Source organism: Geotrypetes seraphini, chromosome 6, assembly GCF_902459505.1.
Source record: "Geotrypetes seraphini chromosome 6, aGeoSer1.1, whole genome shotgun sequence".
Lineage (NCBI taxonomy): Eukaryota > Metazoa > Chordata > Amphibia > Gymnophiona > Dermophiidae > Geotrypetes > Geotrypetes seraphini.
This window is the reverse complement of record NC_047089.1, coordinates 147,928,462-147,948,899: the sequence shown is the minus strand read 5'-3', so window position 1 is coordinate 147,948,899 and position 20,438 is coordinate 147,928,462. Positions and strand designations below refer to the sequence as shown.

Here is a 20,438-nt window from a genome sequence, read left to right as displayed (position 1 = left end):
GAGAACAGGCTACTGGGCTTGATGGATCATTGGTCTGACCTAGTAAGGCTATTCTTATGTAATCATAGTCATCTCTCGCAGTGCATTCTGGGATGCACTGGGTGGCCTAACATTCCGATTGGTCAGATCCCTTAGGCCATTTTTACTCACATATAGTAACCGAGTATCTTTCTGTCAAAAATGTGTCTGTCTGAACTTTGGTGGAATCATCTCCAAATCCAATGCGATTGTTACTGCTGTGGCACAGAAGTTGAAACTTACAGTATCAAACAAACACAGCACTCTTGTTTGCATTGCTGATGTTTCTGTGCAAGCCTCTTTGTGCTACTCTTATCTCTGAATCACTGCTCACATGCAAGCAAACATTATAGGACTGAAAAAAACTGATATGTTCACAATGTTCCAAATGCAGGATAAAATCTTTCAGCATAATAGTCTTTAGTGTGTTTTGCAGTTTCTAGGTAGCCCATGTATATTTAATTATAAACACTCACGCATACAATTTATCTTTAACAATGGCTTCTGCTGTGCTTTATAGGTAACGTGACCATCCGTCCCTTTTTGAACAGGACCATCCCATTTTTAGGTAGCCTATCCCGTTGTCCCCAAGCACAGCTTTGGATCACCAAAATGTCCCGTTTTCAGAAAGAGAGAAAACCACTGTAACAATTTCAAAAAAAGGTGCTGTGCTTGGGGGCAACGGGATGCGACTTTACAAGCAGCGGGCCAACAAGTCTTTCTCACCCCCACCCCCGTTGTCATTTCTGATGTCGGAGAGGAAGTTCTGGGCCAGCCCCTGATTGCGGGGGGGGGGGGGGGGAGGCTTATGGGCCCGCCACTTGTAAAGTTGCTGCACACACCTGGCCTGTTGTGGTGTCGGGGAAGCAGGAAGAAATTGGTGGCGGTGACTTGGAGAAATCGGCGGCGATGAGGGAGAGAGAAAGAAAAAAAGAGGGCAGGGAGGGAGAAAGACAGAAAGAAAGAAAGAAAGGGGGCAGGGAGAGAGAGAGAGAAAGAAATGGAAGGGGAGGGGCAGGAAGAGAGAGAGAAAGAAAGAAAGACAGAAGGGGGCAGGGAGAGAAAAAGAAAGACAGATATCTACAATGTTATTACCTAAAAATTGGAGCTCCTTTTACTAAGCTGTGGTAGCTTTTTTAGCACATGCTGCAGATTAGCGCACGCTGCCCCCACGCTACGTGGAAAAACTAATACCAGCTCAACGGAGGCGTTAGTGTCTAGTGCAGCTTAGTAAAAGGAGTCCTTAGTAGATGTCCCGTTTTGAGGAAAAAAGAAATGGTCATGTTATGTATAGGCTCTCACGTCTATAGTGTACAAGCTCATGGAAACACTGATCAAACGAAATATTGACACAATCCTAGACGAGGAAAACCTACGTGATCCCCACCAGCACGGATTCACCCAGGGCAGATCCTGCCAATCTAACCTAATCAGCTTTTTTGACTGGGTTACTAGACAACTTGATGCCGGAGAGTCACTGGATGTAGTATATTTAGACTTCAGTAAAGCTTTTGATAGCGTCCCACACCGAAGGTTATTGAACAAGCTGAAGTCGATAGGATTAGGGGACACTCTAACTACATGGGTTGAGGATTGGCTGAGTGGTAGACTTCAGAGGGTGGTGGTAAACGGTACCCCATCCAAAACGTCAGGCGTGATCAGTGGAGTGCCGCAGGGGTCGGTCTTGGGCCCGATTCTATTCAACTTATTCATAAGAGATATGACCCAAGGACTTAGAGGAAGGGTATCACTGTTCGCCGACGACGCCAAACTTTGCAACATAGTAGGTAAAAACACTTTGCCTGATAATATGACACAGGATCTACTGCTGCTAGAACGGTGGTCAGCAACATGGCAGCTAGGCTTCAATGCTAAAAAGTGCAAGGTAATGCACCTGGGAAAGAGAAACCCGCACAGAACTTACATACTAAATGGTGAGACCTTGGCCAAGACCACGACGGAACGTGATCTAGGGGTGATCATTAGTAATGACATGAAGGTTGCTAATCAAGTGGAGAAGGCTTCCGCCAAGGCAAGGCAAGTGATGGGTTGTATCCGTAGAGGTTTTGTCAGCAGGAGACCTGAAGTAGTGATGCCGCTGTACAGGTCCATGGTGAGGCCTCATCTGGAATACTGTGTTCAATTCTGGAGACCACACTACCGGAAAGATGTGCTTAGAATCGAGTCGGTTCAACGTATGGCCACTAGGATGGTCTTGGGGCTCAGGGATCTCACGTATGAAGAAAGACTGAATAAACTACGGCTGTACTCACTTGAGGAACGAAGAGAGAGGGGAGACATGATTGAAACATTTAAGTATATCACGGGCCGTATCGAGTCGGAAGAAGATATCTTCTACCTCAAGGGATCCTCGACCACCAGGGGGCATCCGTTAAAAATCAGGGGAGGGAAGTTCCATAGCGACTACAGAAAATACTTCTTCACTGAAAGAGTAGTGGATCATTGGAACAAACTCCCACTGCAGGTGATTGAGGCCAAGAGCGTGTCAGATTTTAAGAGACAATGGGATGTTCACAAGGGATCTCTAAGGGAGTAAAATCAGAAGGGCGGGAATTTGGAATGTGCAGACTTGGTGGGCCCTTTTCTGCCGTCTTTTCTATGTTTCTATGTTTCTATGTTACTAACAGGTCAAGAAGAAAATATAACTATGTATTTGGAAAACTGCTAATTTTCATGCCCCCTCTCTCTACTGCCTTCCTCAACACCTTAAATCACCCAATACCTTTAAAATGGAAAAGAAAGCCTGTTTCTCCAAGAAACTAACTCTGCACAAAGTTTAGTAGAGTTAGGCTCTGCTGTTTGAAAGTTTAAGATGGAAACGCACAAAATCATATACAGCAAAATAGAGAGATATGTTATCCATCTGATAAACTTCTATTCCTGTTAAACTGAGATTAATAAATGGATGTCATAAAAATCTGTTAGCATATTCAGGTATATTTGAAAAATTAGAAAAGTTAATGTCTTACTTAGGGCCCGCCAAATCAAGCAGAAGGCCAAGGTGAAGCATACAAAAGCCCAATTCCACTCGTGGTTCTTTCCAACCGTCGATACTCCCATAAAGATAAAGATCAGGGTCTCACTGACGCTACTCAACATCTTCATAAAATACTTTATTGTCGTACTGGAATTCTGAGAAACATTTTCTTCCACGTATTTCTTCATGGTCATTGCACAGGTCGTTATCCTTTCAGAGGGAGAAAGTTTTGTAATAAGCTTGGCTAGTACAGCCTTAAGACTGAGTAAACACAGAGCTCTGACACAGTAAATCAAAGGTATACAGATCATTGTCTCATAGACCTGGGGAGGGCAATTTTATATCCAGTGACCTAGGTGGGGAGACCTAGTAGATGTCTATGTACACCGTGCTGTTGAAAAATCAAAGGGCGGTTAAAACTTTTTAATAAACATAAACATATTTTGAGGTCATATAAAAAAAAACCCAACAACAAACATTGGCGCCTACATGTTTATAAAATACCAGCATAAGACAAGCTAAAGGGGTGGTGTTCATTCAGTTTAGGAGCAAGCATGCATCAAAAAATACAGTAAAACCTTGGATTGCAAGTAACTTGGTTTGCAAGTGTTTTGCAAGACAAGCAAAACATTTGATTAAATTTTAACTTGATATAATTTATTGCAATACAAGTATATACAGTATACACACATCACATGATATAACTTCTTGCAATACAACTACAAACAGTATACACACATCACAATTGAGCCAATGGTTCTTCTCTCTCTGACGCTGCAAGAGTGTAATGACTGTTCTAAATGAGCGAGGTCTTGCAATAAGTACGTACAGTATTTTGTATTAAAGTTTTTGGAATGTGGAACGAATCATCTGAGTTTCCATTATTTCCTATGGGGAAATTCGCTTTGATATACGAGTGCTTTGGATTACAAGCATGCTTCTGGAATTAATTATGCTCACAAACCAAGGTTATACTGTATTCATAAAATTAACCTAAAAAATTAGTGTCAATCAGAAAGATGCTTAGTGCGATTCTATAAAAGGAATGTGTCATATACAGAATCATCTTAATGGCTGCTTGTGTCACTATCATTTAGGCACACCCATTTAAATCAAGAAAAATCAGGTCAAAATACCTGCATCTAAATTGTGCATGGATCAGATGTATTCTATAAAAGTGCACTTAACTTTTAGGGATGCCCACAATCTGTCCATGCTCCTCATCTGGTAATGCCTCCTTTGAGATTCATGCACTACAACTGGTGCACACCACTTTATAGAATGCACCTATCAAGCTGTCCACATAACTTCTAATTAGTACCAATTAGCATCAATTATTAGGTGTTAATTGCCAACTATCGGTGCCAATTGGCTTGTTAAATAATTGCTTGCGCAACTTGGATGACATATACAGAATTTGGACCTAAGTGGATATAAAAATCTTCAATGCATCTGGGGGTCAATTCTATAAGTGTGCCTCCTTTTAGAAGTCCTGATGCTACATATTGAGAGTCAATTTTATAACAGAAGCTGGGTGCCCAGGTTCTATTACAGAATACTAGAGTAACCCAGTATAGGTATGTCTAACATTTACGTATTCACAGTTACACTAGCCATAGACTTAACGGTGAGTTTCAAATGCTGAAATATGTAGATAATGTGCTCTACTCTGTAGGTTGCATACACAAATGGTGACCCTGACCTCCCATGTGAAGGTCTCTCTTGCAATTATTTGCATTGTACTTAGGTGTTTTGCTGCCACTTCCATGCATAAGGTGCAGTTACTTGCATAACTAGTAAAATTTCTCTATGCTTATGCACTCAAGGGATGAGTAAATGTAGGAGCCCTGTTATACTTCAGAATTATCTTTCTAGTTCATTATATTAAACACTGAACTCTGATGCAGAAATATTATTGTTGTACCATTCCCATGGAGTGAGTTTTGTTGTGTATAAAAGGTTGATATATCCTTAACAGAATACTCTCTAATATGTCAGTCTCACATTGTATCTGGTCTGCTGAAGAAACTGATATACCATATACTGTATACGCAAATATAAACAGATTTTTGGCAAAAAAAGGTCCAAAAATGTGGGTCTCGGTTTATATTTGAGTCATCCCCAGATGTGTGCCTCCTCCCTGACCCCTTGCAGGCCTTCCCAGAGCTTGCCTTGAAGTTTGGTGGTCCAGTGGGGAGATGGGACAGGAGCGAGCCTTGCCGTGTCCTGGCCCAGCCGGCTCTGCATCATCCCACCTCTCTCCAGCCTCCTGCCCCTTAAAAGGCCTACCTTGCATGACCTGATGGTCCAGCAGTGAACCAGGGCAGGAGCGATTCTCCTACGCTCCTGCCCCATGCCATTTCCTTTAGTAGCTCTGCATGGGCAGGAGCGTAGGAAGACTCCACCCAAAGTTAGGTCTGAAATGCACGGTAAGCTAATATTCTGTAATGAGCTCAGCACACACCTTTTTGGCGCCTGTCCTTGGGAACCATTTATAGAATCTAGCCTTAATGTGCATAAGTGCTAGTATTCTGTAGGCCAAGGATGCTTAAATGTTGGCATCAAGTTATAGAACTACCCTTTCCGCTCCTGTCAAATTCTACACATCATCGGTTTAGTAAATTGGGCACAAGAGCTTGATGTGCCAGCTGCGTTACAGCCTAATACCAGTTTTAATGACTTAGCACATACATAGACCTCAGATTGCAAAGGTATCATTGCATGTAACCAGTACCACATGATATACCATTACAGCAAAAATGTAGAAAAACCACCAATACCCAAAATGATACTGGAAGGATTTTATTAATAGGGGAACAGATCATGGAGCTGCACCTATTTCGGGTTTTCTCAAAGAGACAAACCAGATTGTTCTCTTGCTCCTGCTTATATCACTGGCTTGAACCTGTCCTACCTACCTTTTTAAACTACAATACTTTAATTCATTCATTTAATTTATTGCTTCTTATTTTAAAAAAAAAAAAAATTTGTAGCTTAAAATTCATTTAATATAGATCTTCAAATTCATACTAGATTCACTAATCAATCACCTAACAATTCATTTTGGAACACAGAACTAGAGAGCTGCACGGGGACAGAAATCCCACCCATCCCCGCCTGTCTCCGCCAGGATCCTCTCCGTCCCCACCTGTCCCCATCAGGATCCTCTCCGTCCCCACCCATCCCTGCAAGGAATTACCTCCATCCCCGCCCGTCCTCATAAAAAACAGCAATTACTTCTGACAGGATCATCAATTCCAGTTTCTTTTGTGTTTGCGCTGCTGTTTTCCTTGTGGAATATCTTTGGTGGAACCCTTTTTTTGTTTTCTGTTCAGGTAATTAACTTATAAACCCCCTCTTTTAGTAAGGCTGACGTGTTTATTATATTATATGGACGAACCCTGCTTTCAAAGCATTCCATCCCCGTGGGAGTCCCGTGGGCCAGAGGGGGATCCCTTTGGGAGTCCCGTGGGTTGGGGGGATTCCCGCGGGACCCCCGTGGGACCTGTGGGATTCCCGCGATCCCCGTTCCCATGCAGACCTCTACACAGAACCAACAGAAATAAGTACTTATCTTAGAAAGTGCACTGGAGCTTTAAAGTGCTATGTTGAGAAGTGCACTTGTGCTGTAAACTTGTAGCTTCTTTAATTCATTTCCACTTGTAAAGCTTAAAGTGCTTAACTTTTGCTCTATAAAACCAAGGCCGTTGCTGGTATCTTTTAAACATCCGACGCGGCCTGCATTTCACGGGGTACAATACCTCCCCACTGCATCAATGAAAATATCTCTAGCAACGCTTCTTTTTGGCTGCAAACATACTCCTAAAATGGGTGAAGCTCCGTGATCTGAGGCCTGTTCCCCTATTAATAAAATCATTTTGGGTATTGGTGGTTTTTCTACTTTTTTGATTTAATTACTAGGCAATCACCTGTGTTTTTCCTGTTTAGTGTTATACCATTACAGCACTCATGTAACTAACATAACTCAATATATACCAGTAATCAGTGAAACAAGTCTGAACTTTTACTGTAAGGGAACATATAAATTGCCAATTAGTACCATATATGTTACAGGTTCTATATAGGTGTTTGTTAATCATGGTACATTTAAGAAATTAGGCCCCTTTTTATCAAACCACATTAGGCTTTTTTTTATTTCTGGCCTTGGCAGTTAAAGCTCTGACGCTCATAGAATGCCTATGAGCGTCGGAGCTTTTACTGCTGCAGCCGGCGATTAAAAAAAACCCTTACGTGGCTTGATAAAAACGGGTCTTAGTGATTTGAGTTCTAATTAATTGGATTTCTAAGAACTAAGGGGTCAAAATTCAATGGGGATTAACTAGGCAGGAGGGGAATTGGCCCAAGCCCAATTGAGTTGGCTGGGCCACTGATATTCAGTGACATATACCGGTAACTGCACAATGTCACTGAATTTTGACTCTAATCAGCCATTCCCTCTCTAGTTAAATTAGAGGCAGTCCAGAGACAGAATTTGGGGAGAGCCACTGTTTAGCCAGTTAGCAGTGATATTCAGTCTACTAACCGGCTAAGTATATGGATATTTTAGGACAGCAAAAGGCTGTCCTCACTTTATCCACTGAGTTAACTGGGCACTGATCTGAATATTAGCTGGAATCCAGTTAATTTCTGGTTTGCCATACGAACCCAGATATTCAGTGCTACAGGCCAGGTACGCCCTGGCATTGAATATTAAGAGTTAATTCAGTCCATAGCTATGAGTGCCTTACAAGCCATTTACTGCTATGGACTGAATATTTGACCCTATATTAATTCTACTTGTTTGATAATACATTGTTAAGAAATACACCGTGACAAGGTGACACATCGTAAGATTATAAAGAAACACTGTACTGTTCTTTAAATACAGCACAATTATATGCCCATTTCCCTTGATGTTTTCTGAGATGTTATTCTGTTAATATGTTTGGTTTCTATAACACCTTTTTTTAACGTGTTATTCACTATTATAAGATTATATGCTACCATTATAGGATTAAATACTATTACTCACGCCAAAATGCCAGATAGGTAGAGTGCTTCAGCAGATAGATATGACAAGTAACTGAACATGAAGACAAGGAGGGGTTCAATGGAAGAAATATTTTCTGTAAAACGAGTGATGAATGCTGAAACCAACCCAAAAATGAACCCAAAGAGCACGCCACCAGTTCCAACGATGAAGAAACGAGCAATGCCAGCAAAAACATCAACAGGTTCGATGGTTTCAAAAGTGTGCATGTGAGTGAAAGAGAGGAACATGTTGTATAATACCTGTATGAAAGAAATAAAACATGTGTCAGTTATTCCTCTAGACCTGATGGCTTCACAGGAAGAGGAAGAGACTTCTAAAGAACTCTTCAGAAGAACCCTTAGAAGCAGAGGGATTCTAATAAGACAGAGTGAGAGAGAACCCTTCTCTAGCCATGGGCTGAGGAAAAGCCCCAGGAAGTCAAGAAATCTGGCAAGGACTGTTAGAATAGTTGACAGTGCAAGACTTTTGGTACATGTCTGAACAAGGTAAGCCAACCTTGTTATATTGAGGTTTATGGACTATGGGCTAGATTCACTAACCTGCCTCTCCATGCCCGAACCGTGGCCAATCCGCGGCAGGCTGACCAATTCACCAAAGCTCAGCATGCAAATGGGGGCGATCGGAGAAACACCCCCCACTGACCACATGGATCTCTAGTGAACAATCCTGAAGCATGCACAGACCATCTGTAGATGGTCTGTGCATGCTTAAGGAGCTGCAAGCTGCTTTTTTTCGGTTTTTATTTTCCTACTACTTCGCGAGCCCATGGTTTTAACCCGCTTTAAACCCATGGATTAAAACCTCGGGCTTGCACTGCGGGGGAAGGGAAGGAGAGTCGGGGCGGCGAGCCAGGGTACAGGGTGGCAAGAGGAGAGTCGGGGCTGAAGTCAGGCTGAAAAGGGCAGGACAGGGTGAGGGGAGTCGGGGTTGAAGTCGGGCTGAAAAGGGCAGGAGAAGTTGGACTGAAAAGGGCAGGACAGGCTGAGGAGAGTCGGGGCTGAAGTCGGGCTGAAAAGAGCTGGAGAAGTCGGCAGAGAGCAGGAAAGGTCGTGAGTGACTGGTCCCCATCAGTCGCTTCTTTTTGGATTGGCCAGCTCAGTCGGTGTTCCTTGAAAAGTTTAGTGAATCGCATCCTTCCTACTTTGCATGCCGTTTACCCTCTTTTGCATGCGTGGATCGGAATCGGATTGGCCACGAGGTTAGTGAATCGGGTCGGGGTCTCAAACCGATCGGTACACGATCGGTTTGCTTAATGAATCTAGCCCTTAGTGTGGGTCAGCCTGGGACCAGCCTTGAACTTTGTGTAAGAAAAACTGATTATCTGTGAGCTGAGAAAGGATTTTACATTACCAGAGCCTGTGAGGTAACAGGCTCAGGTCTATACTTAAGAAAACACTATTATACCTATAACTATTTGCATATATTTCTCCAGTGCTGAAACAGGTGTGCTGGCTGCCCATTTGATTAGAGCAGTGTTTCTCAACTCAACATGGAGTACCCCCTTGCCAGTCAGGTTTTCAGGATATCTACAATGAATATGCATAAACTTGATTTGCATACACTGCTTCCATTATATGCAAGCAATTTTCTTTTATGCATATTCATTGTGGTTATTCTGAAAATCTGACTGGCAAGGGAATACTCCAGGATTGAGTTGAGAAACACTGGAATAAAGGATTAAATTTCCAATTTTACTTTTGATTTTTAAAGTTTTAAACAACTGTGCATCTGTCATTATTGCCTCAAGTCTGTGAATTTATCAGACGCCAAGGACTTTGAGAGCTGTCAATATGGTATTGCTGGAAGTATCCTCTTCATATTGAAGAATATTGATCCTCAATTTTCAATATAATTATTAATAATAATAATAATAACTTTATTTTTGTATACCGCCATACCCCGAAGAGTTCTAGGCGGTTCACATAGGTTAGACAGAGATTACAAGTGGTTACATATCAAGATGGTCATAGAATTGCAAACAACATGGAGATAGTAGTTACAAGTGGTTGCATATCAAATTGAACGTAGAGTTGCGAATAGCAAGGGGAGAAGAAGGGGGGGGATGGAGACAAGGGAGGGGAGAGGGTCAGAAGGGGGGGAGGAGGAGGATAGAAAAGGGGATTAAGGGTCTTGATCTCGAAATAGGTGGGTTTTGAGTAGCTTTCTAAAGTCGAGGTAGTTGTAGGCCTTGAGGACCATTTGGGCTAGCCAGGGGTTTAGTTTGACGGCTTGGAAGGCGTAGGTTTTGTCGAGGAATTTTTTTGAGTGGCATAGTTTTAGGGAGGGGAAGGAGAAGAGTTGAATTTTACGGGAGTTCTTATAGTTATGGTTAAGGGCGAAGTGGGGGGTTATATAGCTTGGGGATAGACCAAATATTGTTTTGTAGCAAAAACAGGCAAATTTGAACAATATTCTGGATTCAAGAGGGAGCCAGTGGAGTTTGTGGTAGAAAGGGGTGATATGGTCCCATTTTTTCAGGTTGAATATGAGGCGGACAGCGGTGTTCTGGATCATTCTTAGTCTCCTGATGGTTTTCTTTGTGGAGCTCAAGTAGATGAAGTTGCAGTAGTCTAGTATGCTGAGGATGGAGGACTGTACTAAGAGGCGGAATGAAGTGTCGTCAAAGTATTTTTTTATGGTGCGGAGTTTCCATAATGTCGAGATACATTTCCTAACTGTGATATCAGTGTGTTTCTCGAGGGATAGATGTTTGTCCAGTGTTACACCCAGTACTTTTAAAGTTTGTTCGAGGGGGAATGTGGATCCGTTTACTTGAATCGTGGTGTCTTTGATTTTGTCTTTGGGGGTTGCTAGGAAGAATTTTGTTTTATCTGGGTTTAGTTTTAATCTGTAGGATAGCATCCAGAGTTCTATCTGACTGAGTATGCTTGTGAGGGAGTTAAGGAGTTCTTGAGTGAAATTGGTTAGAGGGATGACTATGGTAATGTCGTCCGCATAGATGAAGAATTTTAGGTTGAGGCTTTGCAGGAGGTTTCCTAGGGAGGTCAGGTAGATATTGAACAGGGTGGGGGACAGGGGGGAGCCATGTGGCACACCGCAGGAGTTTTCCCAGGGGTAGGAGAGAGAATCGTTTTTAAATACTCTGTAAGATCTGTTCCGTTGAAAACCGTTGAACCAGTTAAGGACCTGGCCGGAGATGCCAATGTAGGCAAGGCAGTTTAGGAGAATGTTGTGGTCGACTAGATCGAAAGCACTGCTCAGGTCTAGTTGTAAAATCAAGGCATTGGATCCCCGGCTGAAGAGTGTGTGTATGTGGTCTAGGAGGGAGGCTATGATGGTTTCGGTGCTGTGATTGGAGCAAAAGCCTGATTGGTAGTCATTTAGGATGTCGAATTTTTCTAGGTATGTGGTAAGTTCGGCGTTTACCACCCTTTCTGCTATTTTGGTGAATAGCGGGATGCTTGCAATAGGTCTGTAGTTGGATGGGGTGTCTGATGGTTATTTCTTGTTTTTGATGATAGGAGTTATTAATATGTGACCTTGTTCTGCTGGGAAACTGCCCGTGGTTAGTAGTTGGTTTACCCATGCTAACATATTGGCTTTGAAATGGGTTGGGGCAGTTTTCATAATGTTGGGTGGGCAGGTATCCAGTCTGCAGAAGGAGTTGGAATATTTGTTAAAATATGTGTTGAAAGTTGGCCAGTCGATAGTTGTGAATTGATTCCAGCTTAGGTCTGTTCTGGATCCTGGGTCTAGTTTGGGTCTGTCTGAGTTTTGAAGGATTGAGAAGTCGCTGTGGGGGTTAGCTGGGGCAGATAATGATGATCTTAGTTTTTGTATCTTTGAGTTAAAGAAGTCTGCGAGGGAGTTGGCGGTTAAAGTGGATTTGTTAATGCGGGTGTCGGTGAGAGTTTCAAGGTTATAGAGATCGTTTACCAATTTGAACAGGGTGCTGCTGTTGTTTGTGACATTTCCAATTTTGTGGGCATAGAAATTTTTTCATTTGGCCTTGGTGAGGTTTTTATAGTTTTTTAGTTTAAGTCTCCATGTAGCTCTGTGTTCTTGGGCACCAGATTTGATCCATTGTCTTTCTGATCTTCTTAGGTCTCTTTTTGCCTGTAGTAATTCCGAATCAAACCATCCGTCCAGGATTGGAGATCTAATTCTGCGAGTTTTTAAGGGGGCAATTTCATCTAGGATCTTTGTGCTGTCTTTGACCCAGGAGGTCATGATTTGGTCCGTTTCTACATTTGGATTAGAGAGAAATTCATATCTAGTTCAATAGGTGTGTCATTCTGGACAGATGGTCTTTTTGCTTCATTTCAGTGCTAAGATATGAAATACCTTACTACTACAGCAAGAATGTTACAGAATATGGAGCTGTTTAACAAAAAGAATGGAAAATAATATTTCAGGAGGCCTATGGTGAGGATTAATACCACAGTAAGAAAATTGAGGAGATTTATTATGAGATTAGATTTGCTGATGTTGCATCTATGATTAAGTTTTATATAGAGTGCTGAAATAAACTATTTTGGTACAATTATGTGATGTATAATTTGGATTAATGTGCTATTTTAGTGTCTTTAATTGTGTATTATTATCGGTTTTAATTATGAATGTACTGTTGTTATTCACTAAAAATATAAGACTTTGTGGATTATAAATACTAAAATAAATAAATATAGTGCAAGCAGGCATGACTAAAGTTAAGTGCATTTCTGACAACTTTTGTTAGTCTTCTATAAAAACTCATAGGTTCATACCTTGTTAATATCTTTTCTAGTAGATAGGTGTGTCATTCTGGACGGACAGTCTTTGCTTCATTTCAGTGCTAAGAGCTTCCCTAGTTGAGGGTACAGCTCTGCCTACATGGAGGAGAAGCAGACTGAGGTCTGCAGCTGACAGGCCAATGCCTTGTGCTACCTGTTGGCCAGCCTGCAGAAGCCCTCTTCTCCGCTCTCCCGCTTCTTTCCACTCCCCTGTCATGCACACGTCCTCTTCCCTTCCCCCATACCTTTTTAATTTTCCAGTTGCAAGCACAAACTTGCTGCCCGTGTTGTGTCGGCTATCCCTTTGATGTCACTTCCTAGGCGCGGGAACCAGAAGTGATGTCAGAGAGAGGTGACAATAAGCTCATAATGCTGCTTGTGCAGGAAAATTAAAGAGGGAAGGGGTGCATGCACGCAATAGGGGAAGATCAGGAAGGAGCGGGAGGGGCCTAGAGGAGGACGGGTGCGCCCAGGTCAGGAACACCGCCCCCCTGCACCCCCCTTACTACACCACTGTGCAAAAGCATTTTTGGAGTTGTACCCTTGACTAGAGAAGCTCTTAGCACTGAAATGAAGCAAAAAGACCATCTGTCCAGAATGACACACCTATTGAACTAGATACGTGGAGGGGCATAATCAAAAGGTATGTCTAAGTCCGTTTTTGGCCTAAGTCGCTAGTCGCCTAAAATCGGACATGGAAAAATTCCATTTTCGAAATATATGTCCAAAATTGTCTAACTGTACATCCAGCCGTCTGATCTTCCAGACTGCTAAGTCTTTATACCCCATTTTCGTCCAAAAATTTGTCCAAATCAAAAACACCTAGAAAAAGACCTTTTGGACATGGGCAGGGTCAGCAAAGTGATGGATTGGACACCCAAACATTGCACCAGAGTAGTGGGGTACCTTACAGGGCACTGCTGTGAACTTCACAAAAAGGGTGTTACATACACATCTCACCACAATAACCTTATAGGTCATAGTGAGCCCCCCCAAAACACCCCCATAACCTACTAGATCCATATGTCTACCACCCCAATAGCCCTTATGGCTGCAGGTGCCACTTATAGGGCAGTACATAAGGGGTTTTTTTTGGGGGGTGTGGATACACATGTTTCACCATGCATGCAGTGGTTAGAATGGCTTATGGGCTTGGGTCCTTATCTCCATGGTTCACTAGCCCAGCCCCCAGACCACTTAAGCTACCTCTGTGCAGCTCTACTAGGCTTTCCTATGCCAGGCTACCAGGTGCTGATGTTCTGGAGGCAGATACGTGACGTTTTTATTATGAATTTTATGGCGATAGGGGGGTGTCAGTGATCACTGGGGGAATGTGCAGGTGTCTGTACTTTGTCCCTGCAGTGGTTATCTGGCCACTTTGGATACCTTCTTGTGACTTAGACATGGTTTTAGATAGCCTACGTCACAACGTCCAAGTTCCATCTAAGCAGTGTTAAACTTTTGGTTATACATGCAGTACAACTAAGTCTAGGACGGCCCATGTCCCATCCTCACCACTCCTCCTAAACACTCCTTTTAGCTCTGGGCGTACTGCAGCACTGTGAAGGCCTAAGTCATTTTTAGATATGTCTAAAACCGGTTTGATTATCGGCACTTGGACGACTTGTCTCACTGATTGTCTAAGTGCCGATTTAGGCCGGTTTTTAGAAGTATTTCCATTTCAATTATGAGCCCCATATTTTTATAGAATTGCTCTAAACATGCATAAATCTGGCACTTAATTTCTAATGCCAGATTATAGCTTGCTGCTCCACTAGGACTGGTCATAACATCTGAAGTTGTCATACAAAAAGGTTACATCTTTGGGGGAAGTGAGGGGGTCAATGACCACTGGGGGAATGTGTGGTGGGGTCATGCTTATATCCTTTCAGTGGTCACATGGTCAGTTTAACCAACTTTTTGCTATTTAATTATTGTTAAAACAAGTCTAGCCCAAAACATCCAAATTGTGCCCTGGATGTCTTCTAAAATGTTCAATTATGTAAAAAAAAAAAAAAAAAATCTAAGTTATAAGCCTGCTCTAGTCCCATTCAAACCATGCCTCTAACAAACCCCCTTGAGAATTAGATGAATTGCGGATGAGCAGCATACATATTTGTTTAAAAACTAGGTTTCAAAAATAGCAAATTGGAAGGGTTTGTCAAGAAAAAAACATCCATCTGCCCCTTTAGGCCACTTTTTGGACATCTTTGTTTTTTGAAAATGCTGGTCTACATTTAAGGCATCTGTTAGTAAAAGTAGACGTGATTCTCTATTGGATGCCGATATGTGATTGATAGGCAACCACCGAGATCAGCATCCTTTAGAGAATCAGGCTCATGGAGGGATGTCTAAGTCCGTTTGCATCCAAGTCGCAAGTCGTCCAAAGTAAAAAACAGCCTAGGACACATTTTCGAAAAATATGTTCAAAATTTTTTTTGTTTTGAAAATCGTCTAATTATACGTCCTGCCGATTTGATCGTCCAAGTCGCTAAATTATCCATCTTTATACCACATTTTCGTTCAACTTTTCGTCAAAGCCAAAAACACCTAGAACAAGCCCTGTTGGACATGGGAGGGGTCTGCAAAGTGATAGACTGAACACCCAGACATGGCACCTAAATAGTGGGGTACCTTTTCAGGGCACTGCTTTGAACTTCACAAAAAGGGTGCCATGTCATCATCTCACTACAGCTCCCTTATAGGTCATGGTGAGCCCCCCAAACCACCTCCAGAATCCCCTAGACCCACTTATCTATCACCCTAATAGCCCTTATGGCTGCAGGAGCCACTTATATGCCAGTACAAAAGGGTTTAGGGGGTGTATAGGGGAGTGCACATGTTTCAGTAACAATGCAGTGATTACAGGAGCTTATGGGCATGGGGCCTCCTCTCCATGGGTCCCTAACCCACCCCCAAGATGGCTTAAGCCGCCTCTGTGCTGGACGACTAAGCTTTCCTATGCCAGGCAGCCAGGTGATGATGGTCTGGAGGCTGAATTTTAAAGGTGTGATTAATATTTTTATGGGGGGGTCGGTGATCACTGGGGTAGTGTGTGGGGGTCTGTTTTATGTTTTTGCAGTGCTTATCTGCTGACTTTCGGTGGGTTTTTGTGACTTAGACCATGTTTTTCTCTTTCGATTATGAGTTTTTGTGACTTAGACCATGTTTTTCTCTTTCGATTATGAGCCCCATAGTGTTTTAAATTTAGGATGAAAGTGAACAGGTAACCAATGGAGTATGGCCAACAGAAGGAAAGCTCAGTTGAATATTTGAATTCTACAAAGAATATGAGCAGCAGAATTTTGAAGGGTTTGTAACCTATGGAGTGAAGATTTGCCAATACTGGAATAAAAAGCCAAGTCTAGAGATAACGAATGCATATATCAGCGTATGAAGATCTGAAAAATCCAGATAATTCTGGATAAACTGAAGTCTCCTTAAAGAAAGGTATCTCAGTTCAGTAACTTGAGAAATTTGAGAATCAAATGTTAGCTTAGAGATGATGCTGTTAGGCACCTAGATCGGCATGCAAAGCCAATTTAGACACCTAATCTAGGTTGGTTTTTACAAAGCCCCACCTAAAAAGAAGGTCTGTCTTTGGACATTAGCTTTAGCCATTCAGCCGATGAAAATCAGCTTGGCCAGCTAAGTGTGAACTGCAAAACTTTGACCTGGATATTCAATGATGGTGGTTGGATAGAGCCCTGGCACTGAATAACCGGGATTGCCGACAACTGCTGGAGGTAGCTAGGCTGCCCTCATGATTTCAATATTGAGCCCACAGTTTTCCAGTTACAGAGCTTATCAAGTTAAGGGTTCCTTTTACAAGGCCATGGTAGAAGTTTCTAATGTGGGTCGGCAAAGTAAATGCTCTGATGTTCATAGAATTCCTATGAGGGTCAGAGCTTTTACCTCACCGGCATGCAGTACAAACCTAATGCGGCTTTGTAAAAGGAATCTTTAGTTTTTTGCTGGTTCAGTCAGTGCTGTTAATTGTAAAGAATCATTAAAAACCAATTTAAAAATAATTTTTAAAAATTAATTTTCGGGTAGGTGTCTACACCTAGGCGTCTACCTGAAAAGTAGGCATGGTTGGGGTGGAGTTTTGGCATAGATTGAGATAGGCACTGGTATTTTAGGCCTAATATAGCGGTGCCTAACATTATGGCGCCTACCAGTGCCTAACTCAATTTTGACGCCGCTAGGTGTGATTTTATAAATTGCACCTAACTTTGAATAACATGTGGTAGGTGCCATTTCTGTAGGTACTTACTGATTTAGGTGCTGTTTATAGAATCAGGCCTTATTCTTCATAGCTCACACCCCACCTACTTTGCACCCCTTCGCCTTTCCTCCAGTTAATTTTACTCTCGTAGTGCTGGTCATTTTCTTCTTTTTTTTATTGCTTTTCCACCCATTAAAACTGATATCATAACTATTCTCATCACTTTCTCCTTGAAAACCAGTTTTGAAAAAAAATATCAGCTGAGAGCGGCAAAAAAGAACCCCTGCATAATGATATCCACAATAAGAGCCTTATACAGTATGCTGTATTATCCAGAAACCTTTTCCTCAAAGTTATGGATTCAAAATAGAAAAAAAAAGTTGAAATAAACATCTTACCACGGTGATTCCATCATTAAATAAAGACTCTCCAAAAATCATCATGTAAAGCTGCTCATTAACATGGGCTTCTTCAAAGACAGCGAGTACCGCCACAGGGTCAACGGCTGAAATCAGGCTGCCAAATAGCAAATTCTGTAGCAGACTGACATCGCTTAAACCAAATGTTTCAATCTGGCAAATTCCATACAGAGAAATACCAATGCCTAGAGCATTTATGAGTGTCCCCCCGAAGGACCACAAAATAATGGACCCAATATTTTCCAAAAATGGCCGAGTAGGTAAGAAGTATCCTCCTTCAAGGACAATGGGTGGTAGGAGGTATAAGAAATAAATATCTGTTCTCATGGCTGGTGGTGCTTTGTGATTGGTACCAAAAATAATTCCTCCAAGTAGTACTCCGATAGCAATCAGGATACAGCTTTCTGGCATTATTGATGGCAGTCTGTGGTAGAGATGGAAACCTTCAAAGTCAAGAAAATTATAAGGTTGGATTAATGAATGGTTATGTAGCTGTAAACAATAGCAAAATGGTACAGGTTTTGTTTCAAGGAGGATTTTTTTTTAAGTTTAATATATTTTATTAATAATTTCAAATATAAACAAGTCATGACTCAAACAATTCACAGAAATGATTGGCAAAACAGATTTTCAGGATATTCACAATGAATATGGATGACAGAGACTTTGAAAACCCAACTGGGCAGGTGGTCCCTGAGGATTGGGTTGAATACTACTAAAAACGGTGTCATTAAGTGCAATTGTCAGTCATTCACTAGGTACCATTTATAGAATTCCACCAAGCAGCACCTAAGTGGTCTTAGGTGCCAGTAGGCGTTCTCCTATTTATGGCGGGTGAGGGGTGGAGGTATTGACCTAAATGAGTGCACCTAACTGCACCCAAGCCAAACCACATCCAAAATCCATCCCTAACCATGCCTACTTGCTGGTAGGCACTTTGGAGTAAATGCCTACCTCAAAGAGGTATGTGCCGACCGAGTTAGGTGCCTATCAGCTAATTAACCCTCTTTTACAAAACCGCAAAAGCAGATTTAGTGCCAGCCTGTATGCTGAATGCTGCTCCAACGCTCATGGGAACTCTAAGAGCACTGGAGCAGCACACAGCTTTCAGTGTGCTGGCCAGCGCTAAAAATCACTTTTGCGGTTTTGTAAAAGGGGTAGAGCATAATTTTTTTAAAAAAAATTTTAATTGCTTTTAATGGTGCTTTCAATTAAATCAATTAAGAAAATTGAGATAGGCACCTAAATCAGCTAGATGCATCAATCTAGGCACCTAACCTCTGGTGCCATTTATAGAATCTAGGCCTAATTGATTAACACAGGTTTAGTGTAGGGTGGCGCTAATGCCCACATGCTAATGGAAAATTAGCATGTGGCCATTAGTATTAAAAATAGGAAAATTGGCCATTTTGCCTCAGTGATAAAAATGACCTTAGTGCACGGGACAACAGACAACAAAGGTAGAAAAAAAGTATTTTATTTTGGATTTATTATTGGAATATGTTAGCTTTTGCAAACACAGTACTTCACAGCATGTTTACTTATAGCTTATTATTATTATTATTATTTATTCATTGGTCTTCAGAAGTGCCAGTTTTAGCCAATTGATTTGAGTTGCCAAATACTATGTGGCACTAGCCTCCTCATCAGACCATTGTGTTTTATATAAATAATTAATCTTTCAACTTATCTTTTTTTCTTTTTCTTAGATTTCCATTTGTCAGTAATTATTGGGAAGGGACCTGTCATTCCGACATATTTCGCTTGAAGGCTGTATCAAGAAAAAAGTCCCCTGCAATAAAATACATTCATTAAACCAAATTCTTCCTGGTGAGTCCGAACGAAAAAATCAAACATTCATCAATTTCCTTGAATGGCCAAGTCTTTCCTATTGCAGATTCCATAAAAATTCTGAGAGTGACTCTGGACCGCTACCTTACCGTTGAAGCACACACTGACTCACTGCTCAGAAAAGGCTTCTCAACATTATGGAAACTAAGAACCATCAGAAAGTACTTTGATGTAATCTCATTCCGCTTACTGGTACAATCCTCCATTCTGAGCTTACTTGACTACTGTAACATCATTTATTTGAGGTCTTTCAAAAAAAAACCATTCAAAGACTCCGAATCATCCAAAATTCGTCAATCCGATTGATTTTTGGGATAAAAAAATGGGAACATATAACTCCCTACTATCAAAAACTCCACTGGCTTCCCCCTTGAAGCAAAAGTGCTGTTCAAATTTACCTGTCTCTGTTTCAAATCCATTCTTGGTATGGCCCCCATGTACCTGGTTCCCCATTTTAACTTAGATTGTTCATCTAGACCCACATGCAGAGTACATCTGTTTAACCATCCAACACTAAATTCCTGCTGTTACAAAAGATACCTGAACAGAACACTTGCTTTCCAAGCAGGTCAACTGAATGATTGGCTAGGTAATATTATCACGCACGCCTCATCCTACCTAAGCTTCAGAAAATTAGTAAAAACTAACTTGCTTAACCGATTTGTAACCTAAGATCTCTTAAGCCTTATCGCTACAACGCTAACCGAATTGTCTCCCAAGATCTCTTATGCCTTACCTTTGTATCCTGCTCACCTGTATTTTGACAACTTTACATTGTACCAATATTCGCTGATTGTCCAGCTCTTCTTTGTTGTAAACCGCCTCGAACTACTACGGCTTTGGTGGTATATAAGAATAAAATTATTATTATTATTATTAATGCACTAAAGCACTTTATATAAAATACAACGGTCTGATGGTGAGGCTAGTGCCCCATAGTATTTGGCCATTCAAATCAATTGGCTAATACTGGCACTTCTGAAGACCAATGAATAAAGAAGAACACCAGATTCATCTGGTGTGATATAACATTAGCTGAGCTGATGTCACCGGCTGGTAATATTTATTGAATGATGGTGTGGGTAAAATGGGAGGGGGGACAGATAGTGAGGGGAATATATGAGGTGTTATCAAGGGT

At 41.6% G+C, this 20,438-nt stretch overlaps 1 protein-coding gene across 1 annotated transcript in view; it reads right to left on the bottom strand.

Annotated features, from left to right (window-relative positions):
• The window catches only part of LOC117362918 (sodium/hydrogen exchanger 4-like), a 104,958-nt gene that overhangs the window by 70,028 nt on the left and 14,492 nt on the right, over positions 1-20,438 (bottom strand). The window contains exons 2-4 of the mRNA XM_033950010.1: positions 17,429-17,892; positions 8,049-8,308; positions 3,009-3,226 (exon numbers count right to left, since the gene is read on the bottom strand). Of these exons, the coding sequence (XP_033805901.1) occupies positions 3,009-3,226; positions 8,049-8,308; positions 17,429-17,860 (910 nt within the window). The 5' untranslated portion in view covers positions 17,861-17,892. The remainder of the gene's footprint in view (positions 1-3,008; positions 3,227-8,048; positions 8,309-17,428; positions 17,893-20,438) is intronic.